Here is a 21,914-nt window from a genome sequence, read left to right as displayed (position 1 = left end):
GAGAACGTGAGAGACTAGGGGTCAGTGGAGGAAGATTGAGCTCCAACAGGGCAGGGACTTGCAGGGAACTCTGGGGTTTGAGTATGGGTCTCTGGCTATGGGAGGCAATCCCAGCAGCTGGCTAGACCTCAGAGCAGTGGTTCTCAACCTTCTTAAAATGGCGCCTCTTTTAATACAGTTCCTCATGTTGTGGTGACCCCCCCAACTATATGATTATTTTCATTGCTACTTTTTGACGGTTTTCCCATGATCTTAAGTGACCCTCGTGAAAGGGCCGTTAGACCCCCAATGGGGTGATGACCCACAAGTTGAGAACTGCTGTCTTAGCGCCTGCTCTGTAGCTGAGTGTGGAGAAAGAACTGCAGTTCTGGAGAACAGAAGCAGGGCACGGTAGTAGGCAGGTGAACCATGACTATATCCCCAGCAGGAGATGAGGAGAGGGCAGGATGGAGTTGTGACATTGGTGGAGCTGGGAGGAGACAACCTAGGTGAGAGTCTAACCTCTCAACCTCAATCTGGATTGGGAGAGGTGATACTGACTCTCGGGTTGGCTCTCAGCTCAAGGGAAGTCCAGCTGTGGGTCTCACAAGATCATAGCCTGTTCGAGGTCAGCTCCCTTGCTTCAAATAAAGTCTCACAAGGCCATTAATTTGTTATAAAGCATCAGCTTAAAAACATTCATAAGCGAAAAGGCCAATTTAAAAATGAATGTTTTAATGATCAGGATTTAGCAGCTTGACCTCTAGGGAATGTTATTCTCACAGTAAGAGTTGAGGAAAAGGAAAAATACCTATCTCAGGTCCCTTTTGTCATTGGATCCATTCACTGCTGCCGGAAGAGTCACAGAGTCACCGATGCCTAGCATGCAGTCCCTTCCTGCTCTGCTTACATGCCTCCAGGGATGGTGACCTCACTCCCTAATGACCAGGGCAGTCTTTTCTATGTTTGGACAGGCTGGCCATCAGAATGTTAGAGCCTCTTACCCCAACAGACCTTTGACCCCTGGACCCCAGAATGCTTTATCTCCCTTGTCCACTCCATACACACCCTTCAGCAATACAGTCTTTATCAAAGCAGTTACTCCGTTTATCTTGAACTTCATTCACCTGCCATGACCATCTCCCTACACAACACAGCATATGTGAGTTACATGTTTCTGAGTTACTTGGGCTTGAGTTTCAGACAAATTAGCTCTGCACCCTTCAGCATTCATTTCCCAAGCACAAGGACATTTTCTTACATGATCTCAGTGCACTGCTCAAGATCAAGGAGTTAACACAGATACAATATATTTTAATCTCGCTACATAGTATATTCAAATTCCAGCCACTGATCCACCAGGCCCCTTAGAACAACAAAACAACAACAACAACAACAACAAATGCCTATTTTATGAAAGTTACCTAAGGGTTTATTTTGCTTCTGTCTGAAGGATTGTGGTACATCATGGCAAGAAGACCCAGCAGCTGCTGTGTGAGACGGCTAAGTACACTGTACTCACAGTCAGGGAGCAAAGAAAGAATGTTGGTGCTCAGTGCGCTCTCTCTCTCTCTCTCTCTCTCTCTCTCTCTCTCTCTCTCTCTCTCTCTCCCCTCCTTCCCTCCCTTCCCTCTCCCTTCCCTCCCCCTTCTCCTCTCCCTCTCTCCCTTTCCCTTTTTCATCCCATCCATGGAACAGTGACACTTACATTCATGGTAGGTCTCCCCTACTCAGCTAAACCTTTCTGGAAACAGCCCCTGCTCCTGTAGGCAAAGATGTGTCTCCTAGGTGATTCCTAGTCCAGTCACATTGACAGTGAAGCTCAATCATCAAAGTCCACCTCTTGTCAACCAGAACACTTTAAATCATGACACTATATAACCTTGACCCTCAAAGGGTCAAGTGTGGTCATCTCACAGTGTACTGAGTTCATCTGTAAAAGTCTCCCAAATCATAACATTTTTAACATTACTTAAATGTTGTTTAATGTAACTTAATTACATGTATTTAATGTATTGATTTTAATTAAAATTAATAATTTAAACATTATTTAAATGTTAGATTTAAATTATGCCCATGCCTATGATCCCAGCATTTTGAAGTTTAAGGCCATCTTTGGCTACTCGCTGAGTTTAGGGCCGTTCTGAGCAATATAAAACTCTCTCATTGTACAATGGCAGAATAAACATTCATTTTCTGAAGGAGAGGAGCTCAGGCATAGCAAGGGAAGATGGGATTGAAAAGACCAAGTTTCAACAGGGGAAACCCAAAGTTTCATATCTGGCCTCTTTGGTGGCTTCATCTGAGTCCCACAGGGCTTGGGCAGCCCACCCTCCAGTTCCACTGTCCCCAGCACACACGCCTTCTCTCTTCTCTCTTGGGCCAGCTTCATTTCTTGGCCATCCCATGCCCTGGCATCTCCAATCATGGGGTCTTTACATCTTAGACTTTATCTCCTTAGCCTCATGCAATGGCCTCTCTGGTGTCTTCGGGGAAGTTCTTCAGAGATATCCTCAGACCGAGTCCTTCCTTTCTAGTGTTCCACAGGTTGGTGTCTTCAATGGGAGTTGTCTCATTTGTGGGGTGTCCACTAGAGAAGACTGCTTGGACATGGTCTAAGCTACTAGGAAGTCTTTTTAGCCGCTAGTGACTATGCTGGGTGTTTGGGATCATATTTAGCCCCGAACCTTTCTCAGGGTGAAAATTTAAAGCACAGAAACCATGCTGAGTTAATACACTTCAGTCAACAAGCGCAGTCAGCCAGGAGCAGGACTACAGAAGCCAAAAAGCAAGGTTAGGGCATTTACAGATGCTTTTTTTTTTTTCCTTCTTTTTTCTAGGTCTTTGTTTTGGATATGTCAGGTGATGTTGTCTACACGCTGAGTTTTATGGCTTGAATAGCACTTCCATTATGGAGTCAGCTGTGCTAAGGTCTGGGAGCCTGTTACAGTCTTACCCTCGGGGCATCCTTCCTGTTGTTCCAGCACAGAGAGCAAGATTTCCTTTTTTCTGAAGGTGTACTTTCTGTAACTATTATAGCTGCTTCTGCTTCCGCCACACTCGCCTCAACACAACTTTGAATTTGCCTGTGCTCCTTCCTGGACAAATCACCCATTTTCCATATCCTTCTGCTTCGAAGTCTCATTACAAACCTCACTAAACATAACAGCAATAGCCACACCATAATCATAACCCAAATGCTAGACGTATTGAAAATTTCCCTGCCAAATAGCGGTCCACTGCCTTTAAATTCAGCCTCACTTAAGTTCTCAGAGCATGAGCCAACTCCAGGCGTCTCTTTGCCAGAAGGCAGCAATAATGGCCCCCAGCCCAATTCCCACTAAGAGTCCTTATTCCTTTCCAAAACCTCAGGAGTACAGTCTTTATGATCCTCACTTCAGATTGCTGGTTTTCTAAACTCCCACCAGGATGGCCCATCGGATTCTGCTTAAAGCATTCTGGGGCTTCTGTAGCCTAGAGGGAGGGGATGCTTTCACATGCCCTTTCTTCCCATCAGTTACTTCCAAAGTCATGAAGACGACATGGCCAGCTTGTCACAAGTGATGACTCCATCTCTCGGCATCAGTTCTCTGTATCAGTTACTTTCTCCTCATTGCTGGGATGAAATACCTAACAACAGCAACTTAAGGATGTGTCCTGGATCGTGGTTTGAGGGAACTCAGTCCACCACGGCCAGGAAGGCGTGGTAATAGAAATATAAGGAAGTCGGTCATACTGCAACCCCAGGCATGAAGCAGAGTCGTAAGTGCTGCTCCGCTCACTTTCTGTTGACTTTCTACTCATTCTGTTCAGGACCCGAGGCCATGGGAAGAGGCTAGACACATCCAGGCGGGTCTTCCCTCTTTAGTTATACTTCTCTGGGAATTCCTTAATAGATACACCCAAAGTTGTGTCTCCTAGATGACTCTGAAGATGATCAGGTTGGCAACAAAGACTACAATTTTGGTTTGTTTGTTTGTTTGCTGTCCAGGGAGCCAACCAAAGAATAGGCTCTGTCCACTGGTGTATCTCTTAAATCTGAACAAATCATTTATCGTTGCCTATGACTTTGATCGCTTTCAAGAACATAGGTATGTTGTTTTGTACATTGTCTCTCAGTTTAGGCTCTCTCTCTCTCTCTCTCTCTCTCTCTCTCTCTCTGTGTGTGTGTGTGTGTGTGTGTGTGTGTGTGTGTGTGTGTGTGTGTGTGTGTGTTGAAGTAAGAGGACAACTTGCAAGCATCGTTTCCTTCCTTTCACCGAGTGAGTTCCTGACCTTGAACCTAACTTGTCAAATGTCCTGGTAAGTGCCTTTACCCACTGGGTCATTTCTCCAGCCCCATCCTGGGTTGTTTCACAGAGTACTCTGGAAGGTTTGTGAGGTTCTTTACTGAGCAATTTCTGGGTGTCAGCTGAGGCTTCCTGCATCTGAATTGGTGTGAGGCCTAGCACTCTGCCATGCACAGGGACTCACTCTGTCCTTCATGTGCACTGTGTGCAGGCTCGAAGGCTTCTTCTGCTGCCAGTACTTATGGTTCTCACATGCTTTGGGCTGGCATTGCCCAGCATAGTCTGGCTGAGCTCTGTAGATCTACTCTGTTGACCCTGTAGCCCAGTAAGTCAGTACAGATACACCTCCAGAGGAGCAGGCAGAGAGACAGAGCTGGCTTCAGAGACTCCTGTATAAAAGCCCTGGAGACCATGCTCGAGCTTTACTGACCACTGCCCTGCCTTAACCCTGCATAGACCTAGCTCTTTGCCTTGTGCCCTGACCCTTCTTTGCCTATGACAGTCACTGTGGTGTAGCAAAAGACCAGGGCTCAGCTGCACAGACCCAATTGCAGCTGTGTGCTCTTGGGAGCATTGCTTTACCTCCGTGGGCCTGAGAATTCTCACCAACTAGTAGAAACCAGAAGCTGAGCTTTTTTGCTGGTTTGTGGTAGGAATCACTCAAGGAGACAGTGCTGGGTATGTATGTATGTAGCAGGCATTCAGGGAAAATGATTCCTTTCCTTACTTCTTCTGTCCTGAACTCTGCATCACCGATGAGTGGGAGTCTTGGCCAGAGGGAGGCCTTGACATCAGCATCCTGGGATCACCAGCATCTGAGACAGTCCATATGGCCCTGGCACTTTGTCAAGTACAGCAGAGATATAAAGGTGTGGAGTCCTCTCTATGATGGGTTCTTCTAATGAAATCTTTGCCCAGGGACCTTGCTAGTCAGCACTCTCCCCAGACTTTTCCTCCTTTCCCAGGCAGAATATTTTCCTGTCTACTCCTACCTGGTGTCCTTATGGCCACTGAAAAGTACCGTACCTAGCAAATTTGTATAAAGCACCATTGCCTCTCTCTCCTGGTTCCTACCTAATTTGATGTGATGACAGCCTTGACCTGAACATCAAGACATTCTATTGACAAGAAATATCTAGATAAACCTTACTTTCCCTTGATTTCTCCAGAGACAGTTTTAGATATTATTAGATGTGTCCATCAAAACAAGGCTCTCTGTTTATGTCCCATTAGCATTTGTTAGCACAAGAAAGCCATCAAGAGCAAAATATGCACAGGCTCTAATTGATGTGCATCATAATGAAATGTTCTTGTCAGTGAACTGTCCTCCTCCAAAGGAGGACTATATTCTTAAAATATAGTTTATTATGCATTTCTCATTATAAAAATAACACCCATGTCTGGAACACAGACAAGGTGCTGGCTCTATGGGAAACCACTATGCACACAAATGAAAAAAAATTTTTTAAGAAGTCCCCAACAACAACAATAACAAACGAAGCCAACAAACAAACAAACAAACAAACCACAGGGAATATCTGGAGTGCTACGATGAGGGTCATCTGCATTCCATGGGTTGGAAGGTGGCTGGTATAGACCCTGTCCATTACCACTGTCTTTGTTGCTACCATTACTCCAGCATTAGCCTCTTCAAGCAGCCAAGAAAGGTCCCCAGGGAGTCTGAAGCAGTCTGGTTTGTAAGCGAGAAGAGAAAGTCTGTCACTACTGTGACATCATAGGAAGTGGTCAGGCATGGTCCCTCCTGATACTCACTGTGTTCAAGGCCCTTTCTGACAACTTGATGCTTGGGGAGCCACCAATCCTCAGTTCCATAGGAAGACACAGCAAAGGTGACAGAGACTCTCATCTACCCCATAAGAGAGAGGCTAGAAAAAAAGAGGGCTCAAATGTTTTTGTAACTTTGTGTTTAAAATCCATGTCAACCGGGCAGGGCTTGGAGTGAAGGAGCTGGAGACTGGACAGTAGGAAGCCGACACGCTGGAAGAAGGTATCTTAACAGGTATGGTGGTTTGAATGAGTTTGGGCCCCATAGGCTCATGTACTTGCATGCTTAGTCCCCAGTTGATGAGCTGTGAGGGAAGGATTGGGAGTTGTGGTCTTGTTGGAAGACATGTGACACTAGGGGTGGGTTTTGAGGCCTCAAAAGCCTATGTGAGAGGTAGCTTGGAGATTAAGAGCACAGCCTACTCTTCCAGAGGACCCAGGTTCAGTTCTCAGCACCTACCTGTAGTTGTTCACAACCATCTGTAATTCCAATTCTGAGGAATCTGGCACCCTCCTCTGGTCTCTGTGGGTACTACATGCACACTGTGCACATACATATACACAGGCACAACACTCATACACATAAAAATAAAAATAAGTGTAAGCTTACATTTAAGGTATCTTAGCTAGTAAACTGACAAAAGACTTAAAAAGATCCAGTTTAGACAGGGCATGGGGGAGTGATTGCTACCAAACACTCACAAAAATGGACACAGCTTCCCGAGGACAGCTTACCAGTAAGTGCTAGTGGTCCTTAAAATGCAGATCTTTGGATTTGATTGGACAGTTCTGGGGCTGCCGACACATCTGGAGAGACACAGATATTCACAAAATTTAACACTTAAGATGAAGAGCCCTTCTTTTGCAAGCCTGCAAAATGTCCCTCACAGCTATCTGCACCACTTTGATTTTAAAGAGGAAAAATATTAAGCCTTCAGCTAACATTTTGTGAAATGATGTAGCCACAGGCCCCACCTGAGGCTCGGGAACTGAAGAGTCCCGGGAGAGCTGACTGAGGAATATGGAATCTGTTTCCACATTAGACAGCCTGGGGGGGAGATTAGCATTATCTATCATTGGTTTAATTGGGGACCCAAAATGCCATATTTTCTTCATTTTGCCTGGAACGATAACAGCTCAGCACTGTCACCCTGGTTACCCCACGCTAACCAGAAGCTCTCATTAGCAACCACATCTGATTAATAGAAGCAGGGAAAGAAACAGCTTAATTACGAAGTGACACCGTGGCAGACCCAAAACTTCAAACCCCAAGCTCTAGGTGGGGGATGCGTTCTGACTGAGAAAGAACATCTCAGGATCGGTTGCTATAGTGACACCAGTTTTTTGTTTGTTTGTTTGTTTGTGGTTTTGTTTATTTGCTTGTTTTGTTTTGTTTGGTTTTTGAGTGCTCAGTTGGGGCCAGGCATGTGTTATGTGCTTTCCTTGGCTTAATTCAATGCACTTTACCAGTGATTTTATGGAGAAGCCAGGCCACAATTGTGTATGGAGTGACACAGAAAGTGAGCAGCAGAGACAGACCTCATTAGGGGATTTATGGGCCCAGAGCCAGGAACCTTGATAAGGTTCACACTGCTGTTCCCTAGAGACCCACTCACCCACCATCTACTGCTCAGCCATCTCTTCACCAGTATATCACTCACTCACCCATTACTCTACCCCCTTATCTGCCTATGCATCATCCATCCACCCATTTCCAGCCACCATCCATCTACCATCCAGCCATCCACCAAACAGGTGCAAATAGATGGATTCCAGGCGTTTCTCCAAACCATCTTTTCGTCTACCATTTATCCATCCAATCTCTCTCTCTCTCTCTCTCTCTCTCTCTCTCTCTCTCTCTCTCTCATTATCTATCTATCTATCTATCTATCTATCTATCTATCTATCTATCTTCCTAGCTACCAATCCAACATACATACATACATACATACATACATACATACATACATACATCTATCCACCTCCCACCCATTCAACCCACCCTCTATACATTCAGCTTCTATACATTTGTTGAACTCATTCTGTGTGTCAGTCATTCTATGGATATTTAGGACATGCTAAAGAGTTTCAAAAGTCCTCAACCCTACAACCTTCTTTCTAGTGTTTGGGCAGAGGTAGGAAAGATGGATAGTTGAAACATGCATTAGATGAGGCAAAATAAAAGTAGGTAGGGAATGCCTCAGTGGACAAAGGCTTTTTCTACCAACATGACAACCTGAATTCTATCCCCAGTTCCCACATGTTAGAAGGAGAGAACTGACTCCCTCAAGCTATTCTCCAACCCCTGCATTGTGGGATATATATAACCACACAAATAAGCAAATACACACATAAATGTAATTAATAACGTATGTAGTCTTAGCTACATAGTAAGAAGTTATCCCAACTAACAGCATCAACAAACAACAAGTGGGAGAGAAAGACAGAGACACACACATACACACACACACACACACACACACACACACACACAGAAAGAGAGAGAGAGAGAGAAAAGAGCAATTGTTTTAGAGTGATCAGAGAAGGTGTCTGTGAACAAGATGGCTTTGAGTGAAGGTCAGAATAAAGGGAAGGAAGCAGCCATGGGCTATGTGGAGGAAGCAGGCTAGGAGAATCCACAAGTATAAAGCCCCACAATCACTGATGTGACAAGCAGATGCCTTCCTGTCCATGTGAATTTGTTCTAAGCTCCTCTGACTTTCTCACCATGTCTTTACCATCCTTCAGTTTGGGTATGTGTGGCACCATAGTTATTCTGTGGTTAAGTCATCCTTCCCTTGGTTGTTAGATGAGGTGGTTATTTCTCTAAGTCACCCTGGATAAATTAGTTCCTTCTTGGTTTCCCCACATTGTCTAAGCATAGAGAATCCTGAGAGTAAGGGTTTGGAGGGGGTAACAAGATAGAGAAATGGCTTACTTTGGCAAAGTCACATGAACAAACAATATGGGTGATATCTGTGGAATTGAGAAAGACAGAAGTCTTGGGGCAGAGGAGGGAAACAGAATTGTATTCTAGATGTGGCTTGAGCAACCATTTGGAAGCTGGAGTAGGGACGCAGCATGAGCTAGTCTGTATTTTAAGCTTATTCTGGTGCTGCTGCATGTGGTCTATAGTGGGTGTGATGATTTAAATGAGAATGGCCCCCACAGACTCAATTGTTTGAATGCCTGGCCCTCAGTTTGTGGAACTGTTTGGGAAGAATGAAGAGATGTACCCTTGTTGAAAGAAGTGTTGTGCAACTGTAGGGTGGGCTTCGAGATTTCAAAATCTCACATCAGGCCCAGTCTCTCCTCTCCTCTCCTCTCCTCTCGTCTCGTCTCCTCTCCTCTCCTCTCGTCTCGTCTCGTCTCGTCTCCTCTCCTCTCCTCTCGTCTCCTCTCCTCTCCTCTCCTCTCGTCTCCTCTCCTCTCCTCTCCTCCTCTCGTTTCCTTCTCCTTCTCCTCCTTCTTCCTCTCTCTCTCTCTCTCTCTCTCTCTCTCTCTCTCTCTCTCTCTCTCTCTGCATGAAACTTGTAGATCCAGCTACTGCTACAGCACAGCATCATCATGCTCTTCTATCTGCCACCATGTTCCCCACCATGAAGGCCCTCTGAAATTGTAAGTCCCCAATTAAATTCTTTCTTTTAAAAGTTGCCTTGGTCATGGTGTCTCTTCACAGTAGTGGAACAGTAACTATGACAATGGTTGAGCCTAGAGGGAAGATGTAAGCCAGGAAGTCTGTTGTTTGGGGTCTAAAGGAGCAATCATGAATGTCTGGGCCATATTGAGATGAGATCTCGACTTTTGCCTCTAGGACAGCCAAATAGACCTGCCTTGGATGGTCTCAGCCCATCTCATACACTTAGTACCCTTCCATCTGCCTCTGGTCTCCTGCATGAAGGATTTATATTTGAAATGGGAACAAGTAGTCACAACCATGAGAAGACCCATGAAGGAAGGACTGTAAGGTTACTTTATAAGCTAATGGACTAATTTAGAAACATGTGCTGTGTGTCTGTCCCAGTGTTGTGAGGAGCCCACCAGAGATGACCATTCAAACACAGTTTATAGCTAATTGAAAGTCTTTATTCCAGCTAGCTGGGACTACACTCAGGTTTTCTGGATCCAAGTGTAGTACCAAGTGTTTACAGTAGGATTTTTCTTTCAAGGACAAAAAGTATATCTTGATATCTTGCTCAGTGGCAGCAGGGGAGGTTTTATGCAAGTAAGCATTTTAACAGAAGCTAAGATAAGCAGTTAGCTTGAGGGGAAGGTTTGCACGAGCCAGCAGTTTAACAGAAGCTAAATTAGTTAACATATTTTGATTTCAGGTTTCTAGAATAGAGTTGGGTAATTATTCACAGAATTCTCCATCAAGGAGAACAAATTATAGTTAAACCTGAAATAGCCTCATCAAGAATGCAAGGTGGAACTACCCAAAGACTATATACATGAACTGACCCTGGGCTCCAACCTCATAGGTAGAAATGAATAGCCTAGTAAGAGCACCAGTGGAAGGGGAAGCCCTTGGTTCTGCCAAGATTGCCAAGAACCCCCAGTGAACGTGATTGTTGGGGGGAGGGCGGTAATGGGGGGAGGATGAGGAGGGGAACACCCATATAGAAGGGGATCGGGAGGGGCTAGGGGGATGTTGGCCCAGAAACCGGGAAAGGGAATAACAATCGAAATGTAAATAAGAAATACTCAAGTTAATAAAGATAAAAAAAAGAATGAAAGCAGTTTAAAAAAAAAAGAATGCAAAGTGGAGGAACCTCTACACTGTCTTGCCTTGTCATACCAGCATCCATGTTCTAATTTCTCTAGGAACTATGCTCTCTTATGAGTCTCACTTCATGTGCTTGGATACCACTAATCCATTCCATTGCTTAAGAGGTGGCCAAGTGACCAGATCTAACCATTCTAAACATTCTATCCTCTTGGTCACACGTAATATGTAATATCTCAGATAGGCATGGATCCCAAATAGGCTCTATTTGGGAAGCTGGCAGAGAACCTCAGTTGAGGCAGACACATATATTAGAGGAAAGATAAACTCTATAAATGGGGTGTAAACTTGAAGCCACTCAAGATTCCCTCTTTCATCATTAAGCATATGGATAATCTGAAGGCAAATCTGCAGCAAGAGGTCGAGGGGAGACAGGGGTACTGATAGTTTCTCTGGGATGTGTTATCAACAAAGTTTCTTATGCTTTAGACAGTTTGAATTAAAGTTTCTGTTGGTTTCCTAAGCAGGATGTAAACTCCCTATGAGCATTTCCAGCTGCTTTTCTCCATATTTGTATGTTCATATTTAATGTTCAGGTAAAAGGCCATCAACAGTAAGTGCTTGCTTGCTGAATTCAGTCATTCAAACCATATCCCAGGCCCTGTGAATCACACTCTGCAGCAGCCATGCTCCTCCAGGGGACATCAGTGCACACTGCATTCCTCTGAAAACAATTTGAGCCTCCAATAGGACTTAAAAGCCTTGGAAGAGTCTTACCAGCCCCAAGCCCTACAGAGTGCTTTCCAACTTCCTCCTGAGAAGCTGAAAGGGAGAGAAGCTGGCAGAGGACCTCAGTTGGGGCAGGGTAGACCCAGCTAAGGGGAGTAACTTTGGTCCAGTTTAAAGGAAGAAGCTGATTTCCTCTGAAGACTGAGCTATAGGCATTGTGACTTAGAGGGAAGTCAGGAAGCCTACAGTCAGCAGCAGACAAGCCCCAGGATGGAGTGGTTCAGGACAGGGTTGAGGGACAGCTCAGGAAGCATCACCCAGGAGGTAGTTTCCTTCAATTGATCCTTTGTTTACTCTTCCAAAGGGAAATTCCGTGCTTTTTTGAAATGCCCATCAAACTTGCCTCTCCATCACTTCAGAGAAGAGCCAGGAGTAGCTCAGAAAGCCTTGGAGAGAGATGGAGAGAGCAAGCTGAGTGCACTATGGCTTGGGCAGTCCCCACCCCACCTCTGCTTAGCTGGTAACAGCTGTGTCCCTAAATTGGTTCCCAAAGTCACTGTAAGGTATGCCTTAGGGACAGTCAGGGAAATTGGATGTGGACTAGGAATTAGACAAATGGATTATGGCAATATGACCTTCCTTGGATGCTCTTGCTTATAGAAGAAGGCTATGGATGGTTTACATCAGCAGGTAATTATCAACCAGCTTAGTGATTAATCACCTCATTCATGCCACATTGTGTGACTTGGGGCTGCACTTCCCAGAACCTCTGCAAGGTGGTATCTGCCTATACTCTAGAGGGCAAGAAGCAAAAGCTCAACCTCCTTGTCTGTTACCTTCTTTGGCTCTGGCAATGGCAGCTCTGGTTCTCACCAGACAAATATCTGCCTGGTGGCTTTGAGTGACAGGAGGCTGGACCTCCTTGAGTAGGCCAGCTTTCCCCCTGAGACCCCACCCAAAACTACATCCATGAACCAAGGGGAAAATCTCTCCACGACTCCTCAATCCACAGGAGCCTCTGTAATTGAGCTGTGAGCACCATCTCTTCCCACCTGTGGTAAGGGCTATAGATCCCAGTAGCCAGTCAAAGCCCTGGGGTAAGGGACAGCCTGGAACAAGACAGACAAGGCAGAGCTGCAGAGGGAGAAGAGGAGCTGTGGAGGGAAGGGAGGAGGGACAGAGGGAAGAAGGGAGAGAGAGAAGAAGGGAGGGAAGGAGAGAGGGAGGGAATGAAGAGAGAGAGAGAGAGAGAGAGAGAGAGAGAGAGAGAGAGAGAGAGAGAGAGAGAGATTGAGAGAGAGGAAGGGCTCCACAGTGAAAGGACAGATAATAGGCAAGTGAGGTGATACACAGGGGTGAGGTGGGGTGGGCAGGGGTCAGAGGCCAATTTGAAGGCAAGGCCTTGGTTCTCTCTTCCATCATGTGAGGTTTGGAAAATGAAAGCCTTATCTCAGTAGCCCAACTCCTGTGTCATTAATGTTTCTTCGAGGTTCTTTTAGGGTCCAAAGCAAGTTCTTGGTTCCAGTGGAGAGCAAACCTTCAGGGTTCTCAGAGGCCAGGATGATAGAGTCATGGATACACTTCCCTACCTTGTACAGGATTTGAGCCTCATTCAGCACCCAGCCATGGAATGCAGATGAGTTCTACGCTGGTGGGACAGTTAGAGGCAGCGTGCCAGAAAGGGGGCAAGGACTGTGGAGAACAGTTCTGCTGGTCACTCAAATTCCCCTTTAAGGCTCATATTTCCCAAGCCTTCTCATAGTTATCTAATGACTATAACCCTTAATACATCTTCTATCCCATGGTATTCAAAACAGATTCTCTTCCCAGACTGGTTTAATTGACAGAGGAGAAGGAGGAAGTGGGACGAGACAGAGAGCACAGCGTGCCTACAACCAGTGGACCCTGGATGAAGCAAAGACAGGAATCCAGCTCAGCTCTTCTTGCAACATCTCTACAAAGTCGCGCTTTTCTAAATATGATTTTAAAATTAAAATTCTAAAGAATGCATTGAGTCAATGACACCAAATATGACTCTATTATCTTCCAGATTAGATCTTTATTTGGCTAACAAAATTGAGTCTGCCCTGTGTAGCTGAGTAATCTCTTCCGTATACTACTCATTCTCAGAGGAAAGTCCAGCTCTGTTGCAGTGGGTTTTGAAACCACATCTGTTGCCTTGGGATTGAATTCGTCTGTGTTGTGACCTTGTTGTGTTGTCCCAAGGAAAGAGATTATTGCTATCCCTATTATTATTACTATTATTACTATTATTATTATTATTATTATTATTATTATTATTATTATCTCTATGAAAGGAAAGTCTGGAGTGTGTGTGATGGTTTGGGAAGAGAACTTTCCCCCAGAGCCTCAGGCACTTAAACCCTTGGTGCCCATCTCGTAGCGCTGTTGAGCAGGGGCGGGGATGGGGCGGGGAGGTGTGTAAGTGGCACAGACTTGTATGTCACCCCCGGGTAGGCTCTGAGAGTACCAGTCTCCCCCATTTCGTTTGTTCACTCTGCTTTGTGCTTGTGGTTCAGGATGTTAGCCCCTAGCTTCCTGCTCCTGTCATCATGCCTGCTGCTTACCTGCCATGCTGGACTCTATTCCCTCCGGAACCATAAGCCCAAACAACCTTCCTCTTCTGTAAGCTATCACGGCGTTTTGTCACAGCAATAGAAAGGCAACTAATACACCATATATCATAGAACCTTTATTATTTTTCCTCTAAATTCTTAGAAACGTACATAACGCCCGTGCTCTAGTTGTGATATCATTTGATAGACATTTAAAACACATCTTCATGTATAAATATTTTACATTTGGTCCATAGAACAGATAATTTTACTAAATAATACTGTAATTTTTTAAAACAGGCTCTGTATATAGTCTGAATAGGCATATATTACATATACTTTTTATATAGAGATAAATTTACTTGGTGTTCTGAGAATAAATCCTTATTGCAAAAAAAAGCATATATGATAATACAATTATCTTCTTCCCTCTGGGCAAAAACTAAAAAAGAAAAGTTACACATATTCACAGTTCTCACAGTAATTGTACGACCCTTAACGTTGTGCTCTATAAGGTTAAGTTTGGGTGGAAATCAGGGGATTTCTTGCCAAACATCTCAGAGGTGCTTTCAAACATGAAATATACTGCATTTATCTCAAAAAAGACTTGTTCTCAGTTTTCCATCAAAGAACATCGAGCAGCAAGAAGGAAACCTCCTGCCTTCATCCTAAAGGGCTTCATAGACAGGTAGGGGAGGGACGGGGCCACGAGACACAGTGGAGGGTCCTTGCATTCCACACCTGGGACTCTGGCGACAGGCACCTGTGCAAGCTGGTCGCAGAGTCTCCACTGAGCAGGCAGATGCCTCAGCCACACGACCCTGCTACAAGTGGCCTCGGGAAGAGCTGGTAGATTGCCTACACAATATCACACGGGACGCTAACTGCCACATGTGAGGATGGGTATGCATGTGTGTGCATTTCTATGTGCGTACGTGTTTGCATTCTCTACAGTGTGCTTGATGCTCTGAGGGAGGGAGATAGCTTATTGCAAGAACTGGTGTGCTGGTCACTTTTGGATGAGAATGACAAGAGATTCAAGAAACCCACGGTCACAGTTATTCACCATAGTTATTAAGGATTAGTCATAAACACAGTTTGTGAGCTACCAAGCTAAGAAGCTACGGGACAAGACATATACGCTTTGCTACATGGGAGTCCATCCTCTCGGCAGAGGAGAAAGACGGAGCTGCTGGAACTTTCCAGAAACTGTCTCCACTGGCTTCACCAACACAGAATCCAAGGCCAGAAGGGACATACGATGCTCCCCACTGGAGCAGGGGAAGCTCAGTGCCAGGGTAGGATGGAGGGAACCTCTGAAGTAACCCTCCTCCGTTAGTGGGTGTGTACATCTGAAAGTTTTCCAGAAAGGTAAGGGGGGCAGGGGGACAGCAGAACAGAGTGGCAGTGACAGTCTAAGAGGGAAACCAGGGTGGGCTGGATTGGTCCTGACTTAGAACCTTCACCTTGATTTCCTTGGCCATTGTTTGTGTTAAACTGGGCAGCTCAGAGGGACTACAGCTCCCACTCGGGGAAAGTCCTGGGTTGGTGACCAGAAAAGGCAATTGTGCTTGTGGCTTTTCTTTTTCTCCTCAGCACACAGAGCTCTTCTGGATAGGCTGTTTGCTGTTAATGCCACCTGGGGAGGTGGGGCAGGGGACACTGAGCTGCCCGGATCACAGGGTCACAGGGACAGAGGACCCTCTCCGCACTGGTCTGTGAACAGTCTGGGGATGGGTCTGTGAAGCTGCCTCGGGAAGGAGAAATTAAAAAGGAAGAGGCAGGGCCTGCCGGCTGCCAGCGGCCATGAACACAATGCTGTAGCCCTGGTCCATGACCAGTTCAGAGCCAAGGTGGACAGAAAAGTCTGGATAACAGTCTACAGTTGGGGCACAGGACAACAGTCTGAAGAAGACTAAAAGCCAGGAGTGTGTGGCCTCAGCCATCACCCTCTCTGGCAGCATAAAAAGGAGCTACAGTGGCAGTTACAAAGGCCAGCCACCTGCTCCTGCTAAGGGGCCTCTGTGAAAGCCCCCAAGGGGTGGCTGCCCACTCAGGGCCCACCTAGGGTCAGACTGTCCCCCATCTCCCCTCTCTGCATGGTGATGGTGTCTGGACCCGCCCCTTGAGGTAGTTGGAGACAGAGAGTATCTTCAGTCTTCAAGGGGTGTGGGTACAGCCAGTCCAGGGTGCCAGTGTAGGGGTGATGAGGGGGCTGTACCCCTAGATGTAGGCCTCCTTGCTGGCTGAGCTGCCAGCCTGCGGCTGCTCAGGACCATTCTCAGGGCGCACGATATCTTCACTGGGCTGAATCATGACCTGGAGACGCTGTGGGCAGGGGTGGAGGTAAGGTCCTTCGCAATGAGAAGCAGCCCTTCCCCTCTCTCTTCCTCCACCAAGCCCAGCTCTAGCCAAATATAGTGGACCCAGAGTCTCCTGACTGGTCCTCTGATGCCTTTCCTGACACTGTCTTCCCCCCTTTCAGGACCCCACAGACTCCCATTTCATCCAGTGTAAAAGCCAGGTCCTACAATGCCTTGCACAGTCTGGCCACTGTCACCTCTCAGACTCCATGTCTCCCTATCTCCCTTTCTCCCCTCCTCACCTTCCCTCCCCTCCCTTCTCTTCCTATGTCAGCCACACTGACCTCCTCTGCCCTTCAAACACCCAAGGCATGTTCCTCTGGGCCTTTGAAGATGCTGTTCCTCTGCCTGCCACATCTCCCTTTCAAATCCTTACATAGTTTACTCTGCCCGCCCCACTTCTTCCTTCTGCCCTCCAGCCCCACTGATCTCCCTCCAGCTGGTCTCATGGCATTTGGATGCCTGGACCCTTGTATAAGCCTCCCATCCTACTCTCCCATTCTACCCTCCTAAGACCAAGTCTTTCTGCTTCTACTCCTCAGCCTGGCTTTTCTTCAGGCCTCCGAGGAGCAACCTAACGCTGCTCTACCTGGTCAGGATGGCAGTGCGTCAGGTGTTCCCCGTTACTCTAAATGGCACTGACTTGTTGACTCAGGCCTTCCCAACTAGAGCCCGAGCTCCCTCCATGCAGTAGGGCTTACCTGCTTCAGAGAGCCCTTTAGGGTGAGGAACATGTAAGCCATGTACCCGGGGATGAGCACCATGGAGGACAGAGCCATGAGCCAGCCCACGCCCTGGCCCCACTTGGGGAAAACGTAGCTTCCCATGGTGAGTGGTGTCATCTGCACAGCACTGAAGAGAAACACGCCCTGTGGATGGTGAAGGGCATGATAGTCAGCCCCAGGGGCTAGACCAAGCCAGACCCTACCTCCACTGAGCTGACTCTCACGGCCTGCCATCCTGGTACTCCGCAGGCAAAGACTTAAAGCAGAATCCCCTTTTTGGAAAAAGTCTGGAGCGACCCCCTCCTGCGGGCTAGCTGGTATAGTGGGCTGGATGGCCACCATGATCTTACATACAGCACAATATAAGCAGCAGCCCAGTCCCCACCTCAAGGACATGGGGTGTCCCTGCCAGGGCTCTCAGGACCTCGGCACCTGTTAAAGAGGGAATGAGACTTGCTAAGGAATAGAAGGCTCTGCATGTTGGGAATGTGGGCTCCTGGGCTAGGCTGAGCTAGGAGAGTGACTCAGGACAACAGTCTGAGTGCTGAGGCTATGAGGAGGGCATGTGATTGTTCCCCAGCAGGCCTTGACACAGATAAGCAGCAAACAGTATAAGGGGAGCATTACCACTCATAGGGAGTGGAAGACCTGGAGAGATTTACCCTGCCCTCACTCCCAAGAGTATTCTTCAGGGAGCAGATCTGTCTGCACCACAGTCTGCCTCATCCCAGGGGGCTAACTTCTACCCAGTGGGCTAGCCTCATCCCAGTGGACTAGCTTCATCCCAATGGCTGGTCAAGTCTCATCTTTACCGCCACAATGATGGGTGTGAAAAAGGACCAGCACAGCTTCCACCAGATGCAGGGCCTGGAGCCAACCATCTCCTGGATGTTGTCATAGAACCGGTTGACACCTGTGACATGGGAGTAAGAACAGAAGGCAGGGGAGCTTCCAGGACAGTGGTCTAGGACCCAACTCTACCATTTCTTTGAGGTGCAACCATGAGCAAGTCCCCTCACTTCTATGACCTCCAGTGTCCTTGTCTCTTAAATGGGACCTGTGGTTTGGTTTTAATCAAGTCCTGTGGCGCCATAACATGAAGACAGGAGGATATGTAAAGACATACCTTCCTAGCGCCCTGCCCACAGACACCTGTCCTAGCTATGCATTCATTGGCTTTGCCGGGAGGGCACGTTTCCCCAAGATGCTCTTACTATGAGAAATGGATGGTAGCTTGTGAAGAATTTCTGAATCTAGGAAATCAGTGATAATGATAAAAGAAAGACCTGAAGGTCTCAGAACAGAGCAGGTTGTGTCCCCTGTGGAAAGCCACAGAGTGGATGCAGAGGGGATCCATTAGGAGGGAGGAGCAGACAGTGGTGGGAGGAGGGTGATGGGGTGTAGGTGGAGGATGGGGGAGGGGTAAATTTGGGGAGGACATTCTTAGGGTTTTGACTCCTAGGCAGTCATTCGGGGAACCCTGGCCCCACAAGAAACAAATAAAATAGACCCTTTGTGGTTAGTTTCGGAATAGTTCATACCTGTAATCATACATTCTCTTAAAGTCATTGAGCACGTGACTTAGAAAGTTGTATTGTCTGGGGCGCCCCCCCTTTTTTTTCAGATAAAATGTCTCTTTTTTCCACTTTTATTTTGTTTGTGTGCGTGGAGGCACATGTGGAAGCCAGAGGACAACTTGTGGGAGGCACTTCTCTCCTACAGGTGAACTCAGGTTGCCAGTCTTGGTGGCAAGTATTTTGTGCCATGTCACCAGCCCAGCCCTCTAATCAGTTTCAAACCAATCATTTTATCCTCAAATTTATAAAGTTATAATGGCTTGCATTTTACCTTTTAAAGATTTATTTATTTTTCTTGTATGTGCATAAGTGTTTGTCTGCCTGTGTGTCCACACTATGTACATGCAGTGTCCACAGAGGCCAGAAGAAGAAATTGTGTCTCCTGGAACTGGAGTTACAGGAGGTTGCAAGTCTCTATGGGAAGTGCTGGGAACTGAACCAGGTCCTCTGCAGAGGCAGCATGTGGTCTTAACCTCTGAGCCATCCCTGAAGCCCCTGGCTTGCACTTTAAATAAACATGTGCGACTCCCCATCACACTTTCTCAACAGGACAGCACTTGTGGGAGTGTTATAAAGGCAAAATAGAGGATTAACGTTCAAGATCTCATTAGTGAATAAATGGCTGGATGGACGGATGGATTAATGAGGGAGGAGGGCTGGATCTCACCATAAAACCAGGAAATGGAGACACACTCAAAGAAAACCAGGAACAGCAGGCTCATGCCACTGGCAGAGTAATAATCGAACAGTTTGAAGACATAAATGCCACCCTGAAAGAGACAAAGGGATAGTGCAGACATGGCTCCATGCCTTCAGACGCTCCCCCAGCTCCAAGATCCAGAAGAGCCTGGGACTAGGCACTTCGCAGCTGGAAAGCTTGAGGGTGCAGTGAAGAAGCCCTTAGAGTCTATGGCTGCTCAGTCTCGGGGCTGGGACGATGTCTGGGTGGTGGCAGGAGATGTCCTATTTCCAGTATGGCTTTCAGGAGGACTGGAAGCAGCCAGCCCATCACCAGTATACACCGATGATAGTTCTTTCCTGCCTAAACCCTCCCCCGACTCACACAAAACAGTAGGTAGAGCTGTCGTTTTAAGTCAGATCTAACTGCAAAGCCTGCAAGGTCTGGTTTGAATCTCCATCCATCCTCCTGCTCTCTGCCTCCTTCACACTGGCCTCCTCTTGTCCCTCTGCCTCCCCAGATGCATTCCTGCTGCAGGGCCTTTGTGCCTGTTCGGTTTGCTTCCCTAAGATCCTCTACTCCCACCCCAGCTCTGCCTCATCTCTCAAGGCAAAGCTCAATGGTTACTGCCTTATGGAAGCTTCTCCTAGCTACCTTATGAGTTACAGCTCCTCCCATCCCTGTTGGTCATTCTTGAGCCTACTACTGATTTCCCTCCTGGCACTTCCTCTCAGAAAGAAGCTAATATGCATGTTAGTTTTGACCCCCACAACCTTCCACAAAGCCAACAAGGCACAACTGCTGAATCTCAGGGTCAGGCTACCACACAGCACGTGTGCACAGTATTCCTCTCTGAGACAGACAGATGGAGCTTGGAAAGTGATGGTGTCAAAGACTCCACTCCCAACTTGACTCTGACTCATTTCTGTGAGCATTTGCAAGCTCACTATCCCCCCAACTCTCATCCCCCATCTCCCTGATTCCCTATCTCTCTCATCCCCTCCTCCATGGCTGGGATATATGCTACATTCTCTAGATTTGTCCCATACCTTCTAGTTCAAAGTCCACCTCTCCCACCAGTCTGGGACACATTTACAATGGTGTGATGGGGTTTGGTACAATGGCGCTCAGTACAGAGATAGTGGCATAAGCTAACCCTGAGAAAAGGAGGCCCAAGGGCTGGAGAGCTTTGAATCTTGGAGGTGAACATGTTTCCTGGCATGAAAATGTATGGCAAGCCCGGGGGAAAATCTGAGGCATGTCGGATGCTGGTCAGCCTACCTGGGTGATGTTAGAGAGGCCAATCAGGTAGGACACGATGCACACGGCAGCAATGAAGAGTTCACGGCGATTGCGGAGAAGCCTGGGGTACTCATCCACCAGGGCAGTGATGAAGCCCTCCACGGTACAGAACTTATTGGGGGAAAAGATGGGGTTAGCTACCAGCTGCAGCCAGCCTCCTCCTACCCAACCACCCAAAACCTGGCCTTGTAATAAAAGGCTTGTAGCCAGACAGCAGGATCAGAACAGTCTGGAGTCAGGTCCCCCAGGCACTGTGGGGGCTGATCAAGGCTGGTCCTGATGCAGGTCCTCATGGCACTGTGGGGTAGGGACCTTACCTGGCTGTCAATGCCCAGCATCAGCAGCATGGAGAAGAAGAGGATAGCCCAGAGGGGAGAGATGGGTAGCTGTGTCACAGCCTCGGGGTATGCCAAGAATGCCAGTCCAGGGCCTGGTGGGGAGTGCAAAATAAGAAAGAAAAAGAGAGAGTGAGTGCTACCAGCAACACACACAACAGCACATATAGCCGAACAAACACCCATCACACCCAACACACCCAGCAGCACACACAACAGCACATACAGCAGAACAAACACCCAGCACACCCAGCAGCACACACAACAGCACATACAGCAGAACAGACACCCAGCACACCCAGCACACCCAGCACACCCAGCACACCCAGCACACCCAGCACACCCAGCACACCCAGCACACCCAGCACACGGTCACTTGCTCATGTTGATCTCAGCTCATCCTTTGGGTAACCTTGTGTGTGCACTGTCATCCCTTAGGAAACACTGAGAGTCCAGAGGGAAGATAGGTGGTGCAGAGCAGTGACCACCGTGCAATGAGGGACCATGGGGACCTGGTCAGTGGCAGGGACAGCGCACATGCAAAGAGGTTGCATGGGGATACATGAAGGAGGCAGGTGGAGGACAGATGCTGGAACTGCAGGGCTTGTGGAAGGGTGAGGGAAGAGGGTGGGGAGGAAGCTGGGGCTTCTGTTCGACAACTGAACCCTTCATAAGGTGGGAAGTTAGAGGATGGTACAGATGTAAGATGTCTATCTGGAGGCTGGGGGTAGGTGTGGGTCTAGAGGGCCCAGAGATGTGTAAGAGTTCAGGAGAAGCCTCCTGGGAGGATACTGTAATCTTTCTGGTTGTGGTTCTGGGGCAGAAAGGTGGGGTGAGAGACTCGAGCGT

At 47.3% G+C, this 21,914-nt stretch overlaps 1 protein-coding gene and 1 long non-coding RNA gene across 3 annotated transcripts in view; one reads left to right on the top strand and one right to left on the bottom strand.

The window, feature by feature from the left end:
- Positions 1-2,880: 2,880 nt before the first annotated feature.
- On the top strand, positions 2,881-13,525 carry LOC102548867 (uncharacterized). Of its 2 annotated transcripts, XR_015686119.1 has the most exons (5): positions 2,881-3,741; positions 3,971-5,137; positions 6,220-6,288; positions 9,868-10,016; positions 13,326-13,525. It is a non-coding gene; the product is annotated as an uncharacterized LOC102548867 (long non-coding RNA). The 2 variants fall into 2 exon arrangements; XR_015686120.1 differs by lacking the exons at positions 2,881-3,741; positions 3,971-5,137 and adding an exon at positions 6,066-6,118.
- A 684-nt stretch (positions 13,526-14,209) lies between these two features.
- Positions 14,210-21,914, bottom strand: part of Slc6a1 (solute carrier family 6 member 1) — a 33,412-nt gene continuing 25,707 nt past the window's right edge. The window contains 6 exon segments of the mRNA NM_024371.4: positions 14,210-16,412; positions 17,149-17,316; positions 17,985-18,085; positions 19,417-19,519; positions 20,710-20,841; positions 21,048-21,160. Of these exon segments, the coding sequence (NP_077347.1) occupies positions 16,308-16,412; positions 17,149-17,316; positions 17,985-18,085; positions 19,417-19,519; positions 20,710-20,841; positions 21,048-21,160 (722 nt within the window). The 3' untranslated portion in view covers positions 14,210-16,307.

The sequence above is a fragment of the Rattus norvegicus genome, chromosome 4, assembly GCF_021556685.1.
Source record: "Rattus norvegicus strain SHRSP/BbbUtx chromosome 4, alternate assembly SHRSP_T2T, whole genome shotgun sequence".
In the NCBI taxonomy this organism is placed as follows: Eukaryota; Metazoa; Chordata; class Mammalia; order Rodentia; family Muridae; genus Rattus; species Rattus norvegicus.
The sequence above is the reverse complement of the archived record's forward strand: the minus strand, read 5'-3'. Positions and strand labels throughout refer to the sequence as shown.